At 52.4% G+C, this 15,744-nt stretch overlaps 1 protein-coding gene across 2 annotated transcripts in view; it reads right to left on the minus strand.

Annotated features, from left to right (window-relative positions):
• Positions 1 to 11,188: 11,188 nt before the first annotated feature.
• CD58 (CD58 molecule) overlaps positions 11,189 to 15,744 on the minus strand; it is a 39,644-nt gene continuing 35,088 nt past the window's right edge. The window contains exons 6-7 of one of the 2 annotated variants that reach the window (XM_027060820.2): positions 14,741 to 14,830; positions 11,189 to 11,775 (exon numbers count right to left, since the gene is read on the minus strand). In XM_027060820.2, the coding sequence (XP_026916621.1) occupies positions 14,770 to 14,830 (61 nt within the window). In that variant the 3' untranslated portion in view covers positions 11,189 to 11,775; positions 14,741 to 14,769. The remainder of the gene's footprint in view (positions 11,776 to 14,740; positions 14,831 to 15,744) is intronic. The other variant, XM_053214663.1, reaches the window with a different exon arrangement.

Genomic DNA, 15,744 nt, shown 5'->3' on the forward strand with positions numbered 1-15,744 from the left:
TATAAGGAGGATAAGGAGGGGCGCCCGGGTGGCTCAGTCGTTTAAGCGGCCAACTTTGGCTCAGGTCATGATCTCATGGTTCGTGAGTTCGAGCCCCGTGTTGGCCTCTGTGCTGTCAGTACAGAGCCTCCTTCGGATCCTGTCTCTCTGCCCCTCCCCTGCTCGTTCTCTCTCTCTCTCTCTCTCTCTCTCTCTCTCTCTCAAAAATAAATAAACATTAGAAGGAGGAGGAGAGAGCCAGAGGGGGTTGGAGTGAACACTCACAGGAGGAAGAACATTCAGTAGGAGGGTGCTGGCCCTGGGAACAGTGGGAAGAGGGGGCTGGCACCTAGAAGTCCAGAATGCAGCAGGCCTTGGCAGTGGAGTGGAGAAGGAGAGGGAGGCCTGGGCGGAGGAGGCCCCCATCCTGGGCAGAGAGCTCAACGCACTTCCCATTTCCCCCGGCCGCATGCACCCTTCCTTCCTCCCCAGTCTTTTTAGCAAAAGTTTTTATTTCCACCTTCTATGGAAACATTCATTTGTTAAGCAACCAGATGTCCCGGATCCAGAAGAAGAAAATGGAAGCCTGGTGGACCAGCTGTCCAGTTTAAAGGAACATGCAGGGATCCGTCCCTGACCTTAATGCTGTGTCTCTGACGCCAGCTTCCGAGAGAGTGGCACGGGGAGGGGGCGGGAGGCACTGTGCGTCCTGAGGGGGGAGGGGGCTCCAAAAGGGGCTCGGCCAGCACTCATAGCTGGCCTCCTCTGGGTGACATTGGACCCCTAATGTTCCAGAGTTCATTCCCCGCCTCCAGAGGGAGGAGCGGGAAGGAATGGCCTCGAAGGCTTCTTATACTTACGGGTTGATGGTTCTCCAACCTTGGCCTGGGGGTGCGGGCAGAGCGAGATAAGAGAAAGGACAGTGGTGACCAGGAGTCACCCACGAGGTGACTGAACAGCAGAGACTGTGTTTGAAACTCACCTCATCCCAATTTTGTACCTTGAGATTCTCCTATTGTCCGTCCTCAGGAAAAATAATTGTAGGTTTGAGAAGACTGTGGGTGTCGTATCGTGTAAAGGGCACAGATGTGGGGGTCAGGTTCAAAGGGCAAGACCGCAAGTAGATGGCTCACACCCTCTGAGCACCGATGCCTCATTTGTAAAAGAAGGGTCACCATGCCCACCTTACGGGGTACGATGGGTTTCCACAGAGAGAATGCAGAACCCAGCAGGATCCCTACAAACATGTGTCCCCACCCAGCTCTCCTCTCCCCCCACTGGGGGCCTTCCAGGTGCCACCAATCGGTGGGGCTTTTCCGCTGTGCAGACACACAACTGGAGGCCAGAGGGTGGCTTCCCCCTCATAAACGGAAGAACCGAGATTCGAACCTCCGTCTGCCGGATCCAGTCCCAAATAGCCTCTTCCCAGGTTCCCAGAGACACCGCAGGGAGGGGTGCCCCGGTGGAGCCACCCTTTGGGAGGGCATCTAGCTCGGGGGGTGCTCTGGAAAGCCCCGCTGTTATTAATAAGTCACATTTAACCTCCTCTTGTTCTCAGAACACCCTCCACTCTGGGCGGAAGGGAACAAGCCTCACCAGCCACCTGGGGGCAAAGGGGATCTCTCAACCGCTTCCCCAGGTTAGTCCAGGCTTTTCTAGCAGTGCCACCCGCGGCCCAGGGCAAGCGCTGCTATTTATACAGTGCCTCAGTGCTTCAGGATGAGTTCGCTCTCCCCCTGGGAGGTGTGGGGTGACTGATTCTGCCCTTATGTTGCAGCTCGGGGGGCCCCGTGCTCACTGCACCTGCTGCCCTCACACCCCTCGCGGGGCCTCACCAACGTGACTCCCCAGTCATTTGTCCTCAGTCGTTTTGTCACCCAGAGGCTGAGACGTGGGGAGGGCTGGGCAGCAAAGCCCTTGTAAACTCGGGGGGTAATAAGTCTGTTCATTCTCTCCAGGGGCCGAGGCAATAATAGCCCCTTAAATATGCACTTCCTCCAACGGGTCGTGACACTCGCTTCACTGTGATTGCAGCAGAGGATATGGGGTGACATCAGCCTGGGTGAGTCACTTCAGCCGCTGGGTGCTTATATGAGCCCGGCAGCCACCCCTGCCCTGGGGCAGGGCCCCGACGGTCTACAAGGCTGAAACCTGCCCCCTCTGACCACATTGGTTCCTCAAGAAATCACCCAACCCAGGCTTCAGCGTCTCTGACTCCTTTCCGCCTGCTGGGTAACCCCTCCCCAGACCCAGCTTAGAAACCTGGTCTAGACCCAAGCCCCTTGATGCTAGCCTTGTCCACCCACACTTCTCAGGCTGGTCATCTCCCAGCTTAGGGCTTGGGGCAGGCAGACCCGGGTCCCAATCCCGCTTCTACCGCTCGACGAGCAATGCAGTCTTAACCATGTTACTATACCTCTGTGAGCCTCTGTTTTTCCATCTGCTTAATGGGAATAATAGTACTATCTACCTGCTAGTGAAGGGTGAGATTCAGCAGACAATGCACTTAACACAGTGACTGGCACGCAGTAAAGGTTCAGTGAATGGCTCGTGTGTCTCCGTGTGTGTGTGTGTGTGTGTGTGTGTGTGTGTGTATAGGCACGCGCCCGTGAATGTGTGCCTGAGTCTTGACTCCTTCACTGTATTTTTTCCCCCATATACCAATTTGAGCCCCACGGGGCTACATCATTTCTATGTTCTCAAGAATCCGGCTTTCTTATTTCATCCTTCCTCTTGCTTTTGGTTTTCTAACCTCTTTCCCCATACGTTTTGCCTAGCCCTTTGCAGCCCTCATATCCTCTGTTCATTTCAAATGGCTTACAATAGCAGTGTATCAACATATACAACATTTTCAGTCCTAACAGCACAGGGGGTGGAAGCTGATGAACGAGCTGCAGAATTAATTGAAGCGATGAATTATTTTTTTAAAAAATAGGAAAATTTGCAAAGAGGCAACTAGGCAATGCACAAAAGAGCAACTCCAGATGATCAAAAAACACAAAAAAAGGTTTCAGACTCTAGCAATCAGGGAATGCCAATTTAAGTGGCAATGAGATATTTCTTTGCGTCTATCAGGATCACCAACATTTTAAGACTGATGATACCTCTTTCCGGTGGGAATGCAAGAAAACTTTCCTTTAATCACTGCCTTCGGGTGGCATAGCCTTTGGAAAGCAATCTGGCAACATCTGCTGAAATTAAAGTTAAAAATACATATACAGGGGGCCTGGGTGACTCAGTCGGTTAAGTGTCCAACTTCAGCTCAGGTCATGATCTCATGGTTCATGAGTTCAAGCCCCATGTTGGGCTCTGTGCTGACAGCTCAGAGCCTGGAGCCTGCTTCAGAGTCTGTGTCTCCCTCTCTCTCTGCCCCTCCACTGCTTGCACTCTCTCAAAAAATAAATAAGCACTAAAAAAATTAAAAAAAAATACATATACCTTTTGACATATCCGTTCCACTTCTGGGAATCTACCCCAAAGACATAAAAACACAGCTGACCCTGAACAACACGTGTTTGAAAAGTGTGTGTCCGCTTATAAGCAGATTTTCTTCTACAAATACAGTACAGCACCATGAATGTATTTTCTCTTCCTTACGATTTTCTTGATTTTCTCTAGCTTACTTTATTACAAGTATACAGCATGTCATGCATGTAACATACAAAATGTATGTTCATTGACTGTTTATGTTACCGGTAAGGCATCTGGTCAACAGTAGGCTACCTGTAAAGTTTTTGGAGTCAAAGGTTAGACATGGAATTTTGACTGCGTGGGGGTCGGTGCCCGAACCCACGTTGTTCAAGGCTGAACTGGACCGGAATGTATGACCATACACACAAGGAGGTATACTAGGTTGCTGTTTAGAGTGGAAAGCAAAACCTAGAAACAAGGTGAATGTCCTTCAGAGGGGGAGAGGGTGATCTATTAGGACATGTGAGGAAACATTCTGCAGCCATTATAAAGAACAAACTGGACCTATCATAGGTGACTCATAGGGATTACCATGAATAATTGGTAAGGAAATTGTGCATAACATCATCCCACTTTTAAGAAGAAATACGCCACCCTTCCCCACCCTCTGCCCCCATTGTGTATGTGAGCCAACACCATGAACGTGGAGGAGACGTGGCAGAGACCAGCCCCAGTGGCATCCTGGTTTGGAGGATGGACAGTCACGTGGTAAGAGGGGGGTGGGAGAAAGTGAGGGAGGTCCCAATCCGAAGATAAAGGGAAAAAAAGGATTCCATCAAAAATTAAAACATGTAGTACGATCACATTTGTCCGCTAACGTAAAGGTATGTGCGTGAGTACATGTAAGAAGAAATTTTAAATCTCATATACATATCTTAAACATTTCTGTTAACCCAAAACATACAGACGTCCGTTCCTTCACCGAGAGTTTGACATAGAGTCAAGGTCTCTGCACTGCGGATACGTCTATTTCTTGGAGTTCCGCCCTACCCTGCCCTTGTACAGAAATCACACCCTGAATTCATTGTCTACAATTTCTAACGTCCGTTTCCATAGAGGAGAGCGAGAACCTCAGACACTTGAAAACAAGTCGAGTAGAGGAACTTTTTAGATACTATGCTCGGCCTCCAGGCTTTTCCGCTGTCTTGCTACATCCGGTTCAACAATAACCTCATTTTAGGATCTCTCCTCTATTAGGTCTCTCCAAACTGTCACCTTGGTTCTTACAGAATCAATAACTCTTTGTTTCACAACCGCGTTTCCCCCATTTATGTGACGTCCATTGGAGTACGGCTGGCACAGAACAGGCTTGGGGACAAACTCATCTCCCTGCAGGTGACATTCATGTCAACAGGTAGACACGGTGTATGTGGCACCCCGGAAGCCACGAGCATCCTCTGGCCTGCTTCAGTGTGCCCCCTGGGAGGGAACAGCAACCAGCATTTCACGGAGAGAACGCGCAGGGCCACGCAGCCTGGCGAGTCAGTTACCAGAGGCAGAACTTCACTGAAAATTCTTACGCGCTGTGAACTGGCGAGGGCGAAGATGCCTTGGTGGGTCACATCCAGCTCTCTGCTTATGTGACTCTATCAATTATTCTGTGATTGAAATAGCTAGGGTTGTGAGTGTGGGGGTCAGGATTACCCGGAGGATTGCATCCTTTTTACCGTATGTTAGGTAGCATTCTGCTGAACCGGCAACGAGTCTGGGGTAAGAGGCTTGGCTGGGGTGGCCAGCCTGGGTGCTTACAAAACTGTCCCGGGACAGGGGACCCAGCATCAGGACAGAACTCTGGCCCAGCTTTAAATATCCTAATTTGCTAGGTAACTTGGGACACATCATTTTATGTCACTACAGCTGTTTCCTTATCTGCAAAATGGGGTGACCCTGCCTAACTCACAGTTTTTCTGAGACTCAGATGACTGTTCATAAAAGTATTTACCACAACGAGAGGACCACCCGGCTTCTTTTCACGTGTGCACACCCTCTACAGTATTTTTAGCAACAGGAGGGAGTGAAGGGTTCTGTCCCTCCACAAGCTTACTTGTGGAGCTTACTTACACTTGGAGCAGATCGAGAGGATCCGGGCCCACCTTCACCGGCTCACCGCAAGTGTCCCTGGGCAAGTCACTTCATCTCTCTGAGCATCGGTTCTGTCACCTGGGAAATGGAGAACAGTGGTGGGGAAATTGCTTAGCAGTCATAGTGAGGATTAAACAGAGGTTGCGAGGCCAAAGGCATCTGGGACACAGGAGAGGCTCAGTAGAGGTGATTCTCGTGGACAAGATTCTTAGGCCACACTCTAAGATAGGACAGAAAGGTAATGCCCTCTAGTGTCCATAACTCAGTTCCGACTCTGAGTTGTCATTTCTCTTCGTTGGTGGAAAATTTAAACCCCAGCCCTTCTCAGAGAATGCCTCCCCCGTGGCATTGTGGACCATGACTTCACGATGTGAAGGACCTGGTGGGGGTGGGGTTGGTGGTGGTGAAGGGTACTGACCCCTGACTGCACAGGTTGGGGCTGGCTGTCCTTTGCCCTGTCCATCTGTCCTGCGGCTCCCTATTGCTTCTGGGACATATTTAGAGCACACAGTTGTCTCCGTGGCTTGGGGCCCAGAGCCAGGAAACGGGTGCAAGACAATTGGAAAGCAGAGGCCCGTGGTGAAACAGTGACTGCGCATCTAAAGACATCCAAATTCAAAAAAGAAGAAGGTTTGAATTGGTTTTCTTTCTTCTCTTCCTGATACTTCTGCTTTTAGAAGATTCTCAGCTGGTCCGGGACTGAGGGTGAGGCCAACGAGACCTTCAGCTAAGCTACGAAATTTAAGGGGACACCACAAGAACCCAGTAAGCAAGATAAATAATCTTTAATGCAAAATTTGTAAGAATCAAACTTAATGCAAAAACAATCTGAGATGAACAAAGTCTCAACACTTTAAATAAACACGTGATCTAAAGTCCGTTGGAAATTATCGTCACCTGATCAAGAGAGATGCTTCAATGTGGCAATGTTCCCCGTTGAAAATAAGCAAAGAAGCAGATTTTGAAATTCCTGCTGAGTTTTTCATTAAAGCCAGGGAAGGACCATTCTAGTAAAACACTATTTTAGGGTGTAAACAAGCTATTTAAACTTAAAAGTACTACTGAGTTTGAATATACCTTCTTTTTTTTGTTTTTAGTTACTGTAATGTTCTAGAAAAATCTCCCTCGTTAGGAAAACACATACAGACGTGTATACAGGGGCACGCATTTTTTTTTCTTTTGCTCATCTCCAGTATCGGTTGGCCTGGTGAGGCATGCTGATCAAGCGGTGTCATGAGTGACCCCTAAACAGGCCTGTAAATGCCGTGGCTCCAACTGCTTTTGTCGGAAGGAGTGAGCGGTGAGGGGGTTTCAGGAGGCTCGTGAGAAGGGCACTATTAACTGGGGTGCTTTCCCTTGATTCCGAAATCAAGATGCAGAGGCCCTCCTGCTTTAATCAGTATTTTACTCCGTGGGTGAAAGACTCTTGAGAAATCTCGGAGAAGAAAAGGAGATCAAGAAGAGGAAAAGCCTGGGGAGAGAGGAAGGACACTTCTTCCCCAGACGGCAGACACTAACCCAGGCTGCCCAGGGAACCCACACATTTGCTCACTCTGCTCTCACTTCTCCCATCCCCGGCCCCTCCCCCTCTGGCCCTGCGGGCCCTGGTGGGGTGCTCTCTCTGCTCAGGCTGGAACGCCACTCTGACAGTTGTGGGGGGGGGGGCGCATAAAACGGAAGGTTTCAGAGGTCTTCCAGCCATACGTGGGAGAGTGACTGTGTGCATCTAGCTCTCCCAGTAGAGCGTGGTGGTGGAGAGCCCTCTGGGGCTGCACTCCCGGAGCTGGAATCCTCATTCTTCCACTTGTGACCCACTGACCTTGGACATGCCCCTGTCACTTTCGTCCTTCATGAATCAAGGGAAGCAACAGCACCCGCCTGTCCCTTGGGGTGGGCTGCAGGTGGAGTCAGAGGCTTGGGGGGAAGCACTGGGGATGCAGAGGTGGGCAGAGATGAGGCCGAGGGCCTTCACAGAGGGTGGAGGGCGGCGGGTCCCCTGGCTGTGCAGGAGGGCACCCCGGAAGGAGGAGCGGGGGAGGGAAGAGGAATGCGGGCAGCACACAGAGGACCCGGGGATGTGGATGTGTGTGCTGGGCGGAGGGAGCATGGCTGGGGGTGGCAGGGAGGAGAACCACAGTGGGTGGGGACGACCTGTCTCAGGATCCCAAGGTGAACGCTGGTTCATGACGCTTTTATAGACTCGCTGGCTAGTGTCTGAGGCCGGGTTATTGCTCTTTGCTCTGATTTCCAAATAGAAAGTCGCTTTGTCCTCTGGTGACTCCCAGCCCAGAGTAGAGTAGGGGGAAATGGAGTCGGGGTCCTGAGGGAAGGGACATCGCCTGTGGAGTCTCCAGGGCTGAGGCAGCTGGCGGGGAAGGCCGGCTTCAGGGAAGGTGCCCCCCACCCTCTCTTTCCCAGGGGTGGCCCCTCCCGTAACTGCTTTGTTCGTTCAGTTATAAAGTTTTATTAGGGCATAATTCACACACAACACAAGCCACTCATTGAAAGTGGATCATTTGATGGTTTTAGTCTATTCACAGTCGTACAATTCCTACAATTTTAGAACCTTTTCATCACTCCAAAAAGAAACCTCGTGCTCATTAGCAATCACTCCCTTCCCCTGACCCAACGTCCTCCTCCCAGCCCTAGGCAGCTCGTAATCTACTTTTTAGTTCTATACGTTTGCCTTTTCTGGACATTTTGTATGCGTGAAATGATGGAGTATGTGGTTTCTTTCACTGAGCATGTTTTCAAGGCTCACTCATGTTGTAGCATGCATCAGACCCTCGTTCCTTTTTTTTTTAAAGTTTTATTTTGTTTTGTGAGAGAGAACAAGCAGGGAAGGGGCAGAGAAAGAGATGGAGAGAGAGAATCCCAAGCAGGCTCTGCACAGAGCCCAACGTGGGGCTCGATCTCATGAACCACGAAATCACGCATGACGTGGGTTGAAACCAAGAGTGAGACCCTTAACTGACTGAGCCAGCCAGGCGCCCCCCTCATTATATTTTATACCAACTACTGTCCCATTGTATGGATGTCCCACATCCATCTTGTCGTTGGTTGACGGACATTTGAATTGTTTCCGCTACTCGGCTATTGTGAATAACGGTCTACGAACAAGTTTTTGCGTGGACATGTTTTCATTTTCTCCCAGCAATATACCAAGGAGTGCAACAGCTGGGTCATTTGGTTGTTATTCTTTAGTTCTTTGTATATACTTCCATTTGAGGACTTAGCATACTCACCATAAGGGCTCATAGGTCTGTCACCGTGTGAACTCTCTTCATCTCGCACCCCCCGTGGAGCCCAGCACCTACGAGGCACTAGGCGTGTGGGAGGTGCACCACTGCGTCACATGCTGCTTACAAGCAGGGCAAGACGAGGCTGGAAAAATGCCCACTAGACACTATGGTGAAGGGGTTGCTGGTAACCTTGACAGGCGGTGGGGGTGACAGACTGACCGAAGTGTGTACAACAAAGAGTAGGAAGAGAGAAGTCCAGAAAAGGAAGCACAGGACATTTCTTTGGAGAAACCCTTCCGTGGAAGAGAGTGGGGAAAACGAGACAAGAGCTAGCCGGGGCACTGAATAAAGAGGCTCTTGGGTTTTGGAAGATGCGAGAAACGACAGTGTGTTTGTGGGATGTCGCAGAAAGGTAAACGCTGATGACGGGGGAGACAGGTGGACGAGGCGGGCGATGTCCTTAAGTAGCCCAGGTGGGGTCCCGGCCACACGCGGTGTTACGGATGGAATGTTTTGTCCTCAAACCCGTATGTTGAGACCCTAACCCCAGCTGACTCTATCTGGAGACAGGACCTGCGAGGAGCTGACAGAAGTTAAATGAGGTCACGAGGGTGAGCTCCTGCTCGGATTGAGGAGTAGACACCCCAGGGTTCTTCTCCCAGCCACGAGAGGACACGGCGAGGAGGCAGCCACTGGCAAGCCAGGAAGAGAGCCCTCACCAGCCGCCAAACCGGCCCGCACCTTGATCTTGGACTTTCCAGCCTCCGGAACAGTGAGAAAATAAATTTCTGTTGTTGAAGCCACCCAGTCTTGGGTATTTGGTTTTTATGGCAGCCCCGGCAGACTGAGACGAGGGGGAGAGCCGAGGGGCGTTCACGCACAGTCCCAGGAGGGGAGGCAGGGGACATGGCCGCCAGCGCGGCCGGGTGTGTGGACGTGTGGTGGGAGCTGCTTCTGGACACTGCTCATTTCAGTGACAGAGGAAGCAAAGTGAGCCACTCAGTGTGGGGATACAGGGCTGCAGGTCTAGGAAGAGAGATGAGGAGATTGTGAGCGAGCCGACCAGGACCACACAGTGAGGCCATGTGAGACACTGGGGACCCGCTGGGGGTCTGCGGTCCCTGCAATGACTACTCAGCCCAGTGCCGTATTTGCCTGCAGGGAAGCTCAGCAGCTGTGGGGGCGGGGAGGGAGCCAGCAGAGGTGACTGCGCACAGTTGGGGATCTGGCCAGAGGAAGACAGGTTGGGGGGGTGGGGGCGGTAAAAGAGTGACGGTAGCAGAGTCGCTCTCATGACGAACAGTGGAGATGGAGACCCAGTACAGTGAGGGGAACGAGAAGCCGCAGCGGCCGTGTGCTGGTGGCAGGCAGTGGGGTCACCGGCTTGCAGCACTTGCGGGGCTGTGGAGTCCGTGGAGTGGGGCACTCAGGGAGAGACGTGCAAGGCACAGAGCAGAGCAGGTGCGCTTATAACGGGGACTGTGCGGGGCTGGGGGCATTGGTGCAGGAAGGTCAGGAGCAGGACCAGGGCAGGGGCTGCTGGGAAAGGAAGAGGACAAGGCGCTTGGGGCCGACCACGCCAGGGCAGCGGATCTGGGGGGTTTTGAACGCAGTCAGATTCCGCAGGGAGGAGCCTTAGGAACGAGTGATCCGGACCCAGCACTACAATCTTCACAGGTTGAGGGGTAACAAAGAGAACTAGAAAAGCGGATGTCTGGTGGTGGGGATGTGCCGGAAGGTGCGTCGGAACTGGGGCAGAAGGCGTGGGCTGGAAGCAGACAGGAGCCAGGAGGACTTGGCCCCTCACTCTTGCCCCCTGAGGGGCCTCGAGATTAGCAGCGTCGGGGAGAGTCAGGTTTCCGTGAGAACAGAAAGGTGCGGGGAACATCCACAGCAGGGAACACTAGGAATTGTGCTGATGGGATGGGGTCAGAAGGGGCTGAACAGAGCACACGGGGACGAAGTTTCCGGGTGAAGAATGTTCTGGGAGTCCCAGGCTCCCCGCCGGGCCTGGAATAAAGGGTTTGACAAGATTAACCAGACACGCACCTGGAGAAGAAGCTCTGCCGCCCGGAGGTGCCTCCTTCTTGCTGACAGTTGCGGGGCGGCCCGGACAGAGCTGTCCCATGGGGTGCCTTTCACACACTTTGCCTTGGGGTAAAGAAGCGTTATTTCCTCTTTCGGGCTGAAGACTCTCATGTGACCGGGGTTCCAGGGGCAGTGCGGGCTCCGGAGCGAGGGGCTGAGGACAGGGACACAGGCAGCTGGGGCCGTCCTCCGCCGTATTCAGAAGAGGCTGCTCTCCTGTACTTGCACAGGACCCTGCGGTTTCTAGGAGTTCTCTGCCGTTTCCCTGCCCGAGCCACAGCCAACACCAGGTACTGAGTGGGTCAGAGATCTTAAGGAGACAAGTGTCCCTGCAGACCACCGACCGCTTACGTATTTATTTACAATATATACATCCCTGACATAAATTTTATAAAACATTGAGAGACCGTGGTCATACACAGTAGTGGAGCCAAAAACAGTAGCAACGACAGGACAGCTACGGATGCTGGTTGTTAGTTGATGTTTCTTCAAAAAAAAAAAACAAACCAAAAAACCCTTTTTTTTATTTTGGAGAGAGAGAGAGAGAGAGAGAGAGGGAGAGAGAGAGGGCAAAGAGTGAGCGTGAGTGGGGAAGGGGCAGAAGGAGAGAGAGAGACTCCCAAGCAGGTTCCACACTCAGGATGGACCCAACACAGGGCTCAACCCCATGACCCTGGCCTCATGCCTGAGCCAAAACCAAGAATCAGAAGTTCAGTCGACTGAGCCCCCCCCGCCCCCACCCCACCAAGTGTTCCCAAAAAGGCCCTCTGCCAAAGGACCACTTCAGGTTAGGATTCCACAATTTCCTCGAAAATGATGTCAAACTTCAATGGTAAGCCAGATGGCTTTTCGTGACTTAAATAACTTAGTTACTGTACACTTGGTTTGATCTTGAAGCACCAGTCAGCTGGAGCTATTAAAAAAAAAAAAAAAAAAAAAAAAGGTCTCATGTTAGTAACTTGTAAAATGCAGAGCGGGAGTCTTAGTTACCCTCCTATTCTAATGTGAGTAGCCCTTTTATAATAAGCCCATCAAAACCAAGGGCTCTAGGAACAGAGATGGAGGGAGGCTGGTCTCGAACCCTCCTGGGATGGGAGCTGGAGGTCCACCTGAGGTACTACCTTCAGTGCAAAGCACTCCTTACCAGTTCCCTCTCCTCAAACCAACTCAGCCTATGAAATTGAATTGAAATGGAATTGAAATTTCCCAATAAGAAAGCTGAGACTGAAGGGCCCTTATTAAACTGTCACTCCCTCTAGCAGGTATTTGTATGAGTCCGCTGGGGATGGTTTTTCTTCCCTCCTCGGCTTCTCTTCCTGTTTAGTCATCTCTGTAGTGATGACAAACCGTCTTGGGTTAGCTCAGAGGAAATGAGCCCAAACGGAGAGCTGCGGCCCCCCTTGGGCATGCCCCTTGACACTGACATTCCAGTTCTTGCCTTTTGCCTGCCTCAGCCCGTACCTCACTAGACCAGACCAGGTCCGACAGGCTCAGCCCAGACCAGACCAGAGTTCCCCAAATATCTGTACTCCACTGGTAACAAGAGATCATAAAAGAAAAAAAATCAGGTCACAGGGAGTAGGGAAAGGGGAGCAAAATACGAGTTTTCCTTACGAAGAATCTAACGGACTATGAAATACAGGTGTTGTGAGTTCCTGAGGGGGATAGAGAGTGAGGTGCTTCTCAAGCTTGTCCCAGCAGGCACAGGCTCCTTAGGGCAGCACCACGCAGGGCCAGGGGCCCGCTGCTCCCTGGCCTCTCCCCCAGGGGCCCTTGTCACCCACGCCCACGCCTGTTGTATCTACTGCCGAAGAATCAGGCCTGCCTCTCCAGCTCACCTTCAGGCTGAGACATCGCCTGCAACTCTTTCTTCCCCGAGAAACGGGACTCTCTGTTCCCTTTCTAGCTTGACTCTGTGATCTGTTTTCCAGGCATTTACCCAAAAATGGAGTCTAGCGGCACTCCCAGAAATTGTTAAATTGAACTGCCTGGGGGAGAAGTGTAATATTATGCCCCTCAGATATCTGAAACCTACTTGGCTGATGTTTTCTGATTGGGTCTAGCCCTTTCCGATGCTGTCCTCGTGGACATGTGAGAATCTGGCATTTGTTCCTGGTTATGCTTGTCCCCTCCCCCACTCCTCTTCCGATCCCTGCCCCTCCACCACATAGATAACTCTTCAGTGAGTTTAGGGAACCCCCCCCACCCCTTGCAGCCACAGTGGGCTCTTTAAACTTAAAAATTATTAAGTAGGTAGGAAACACACAAAGTACAAAATTTGGATAGGGAGCAGAAGTACACCGGCAAGTCTGAGCTCCCACCCCGAGCCCCTACGCGACCTGCAGGTTTCTCTGCAGATGCCAGTTTTACCATCCTAGGCTTAGTATTCCAAAGCACAGCTCTTCGTGCTTTTCAAAACTCTCCTGCTCAAGAACCTACAATGGCTCCCTCTTCCCATACCACTCTATCATAATGCCCCAGACTTCCCTCTTTTGCATTTCTTCAGCTTGATGCTAAGCAGGGTGATCTCTCCATCAAATAAACCACGAGGGTCGAGCTCCCCTCCATGTCTTTGCCTCTGCTGCTTCTCCGGGCTGGAATGCCTTTTCCACCACACTCTGGCTTGAAGATCTAACTCACGTCCTGCTCCCCTCAGTCTTCACGATTATTCTGGCTTCTTCACCTCCCCTTGGCTGATTGCCCAGCCCTGACCATCCACATCACACATTCTGGCCCAGTACCCCGTGCCCAAGCCCTTCTGCGTATATGCTCGTTCATGCTCTCCCATGTGGCCGCAAGCTTCTCGGAGGTGGGAACTCTAACATACACCTTCTCTGAATCCCACGCAAGGTCTAGCTTCACTGGATACATGATCTCCAGCCATCAGCTAACATAGTGCCTGACCTTGCTCGAGTGATCTCCGTGCAAGTTTGCTGAATGAATAAAGGAGCAGGTAAAGGCATGAGTTCTGGGTCACTCCATCACCTCTCCCAGGGGCCCTGGCCGACAGCCCTCCCTGAACCACATTCCCAGTCACTGTTCTCATGGCCACACCTCCGCCATAACTAGCTGGGTCTCAGCAGAGACCCACCCAGACTCTCGCCCTCCCCTGGCACTTCTGCTTACTGCTGCCAATCTGAGATACCCATCTCGCACCATAACCCCTTGCCCTCCTCCCCCACCCCCGTGTCCCTGCCGGCACGCCTGCTCCTCGCCTCATCTACTGTCGCTCAACCCCTCTCCAGGCCTCTCCGCACGGCCTCCTGGCCCATCAACCCCTCACAGCCTCACTGTCCCTGCCCAGCCTGAGCCCGCAGCTTACAGAGCTGCCGCCCCAGGCCTCCTGCCACAGCTGGCTTCCCTGGTAAGCTGGGCATGCCCCGCCCGACAGCTGGGAGGGAAGGAAACTCCAGAGCCCGAGGGCCCTAATGCACGCAGGTGCCCACAGCCGCACAGTGGTCCTCCCCCAAATCCCACCCCAACCGCTGAGCCAGTGGCTTTCTTCAAAGTCAGCAACTCACTTAACAAAGCCAAAGGTCGCGGCCACCTGTCCTCACACTTGGCCTCTCCTGACCTTTCATATGCAGCCTGCTCCCCGAGGATCTCTGGCAGGGCCCACCCTGGCTCTCCCTCCCCACCACCCCCCCCCCCCCGACTTGTCTCCCCCGCTCCTCTGCCTCTACCCGCCACCCCTGGGCCTTGAGTTTGTCTTTCTTGCTGACCTCAGACGTCAGGGCATCAGTCACCGTCCTGATGAAGACGTGCCCCAATCTGTGCCTCCAGCCCCGGCCCCTGCAGCTACTTCTGCAGTTACATGCCAGGCCTCGCTACCCAAGGTGCCCACACCCCAAATTCAGCCAGCCACAGTGCAGACTCACCCAAACAAGAGCCCTGTTTGGTTCCTCTGCTACGGGGCGGGGTGCAACCGTCTCCTGGGGTCAGAATTCCTGTCATTTATGGCTTCTTTCCTGAATGACAATAAAATTCATAACCATGATGGCATGGTGACATTTACTAACTACCATTTGGAGCCAGTCACTTGTTCTAAGCATTTTATTTGTATTGACTTGTGTGTATATGTTGTTATTTCTACACTATTATCACCTACACTCTTACTCTGACTTCTCTATCTTTGTTATGCCCATTTTCCACACGAGACAACTGAGGCACAGAGAGTTTAAGTGACCTGTCTGAGGCCCATGACAGGTGAGCTGGAAGGGAAGGGAACCCCCGGGGGGGCCTACACTCTCCGTGGAAAGTCCATGGATACGACCTCCACACTTCCTCCCACACCCAGCCCCCCACACGTATCTCCACCATGACCACCTTGGTTCAGGCCCTCTCCGCTCAGCTGGATTGTTTCGTTACCCACTGACCAGTGTCCCCATCTCCAGCCTCGTGTCTGTTAACGTACCCTCGGCCGTGCCAGCAGAGGGCTGTGCCTAAAGCGTAGCTCTGCTCAGAAATCCTCAGTGGTTTCCCAGAAACAAATGTGACAAACTCTCGGCCACTCTCTCTCAGTATCTTGGCTTGGCCCCACCTGCCGGTCTAGCCCCATCTTCCTCTATCCACGGACATGTGCTGCCCCTATCCCACCCTTTATGGCCCTGAGCGTTGACTCTTCCCATTGCCCCCTAAAGCCCAGCTCCTGGGCCCCTCTCCCTGAGCGCCAGGGGCCTGGCAGGGGACAGAGGCCCTTCTGGAGCCTCCTTGTGGCGATTCAGGCAACATTGCTGCTGTTACCTATGTCTGGGTCCCATCCTTTGTTCATGATGCCGGCCCGGCCCTGACCCTGGCTCCCAAAGTGAACCCCATCCTCAGTCTAAGTCTCCTGGGATGGGAGGAGGAGGCTAACAGTATACCCCTTGGAGTCCGAAGACCC

This window comes from Acinonyx jubatus, chromosome C1 (genome assembly GCF_027475565.1).
Source record: "Acinonyx jubatus isolate Ajub_Pintada_27869175 chromosome C1, VMU_Ajub_asm_v1.0, whole genome shotgun sequence".
Classification (NCBI taxonomy): domain Eukaryota; kingdom Metazoa; phylum Chordata; class Mammalia; order Carnivora; family Felidae; genus Acinonyx; species Acinonyx jubatus.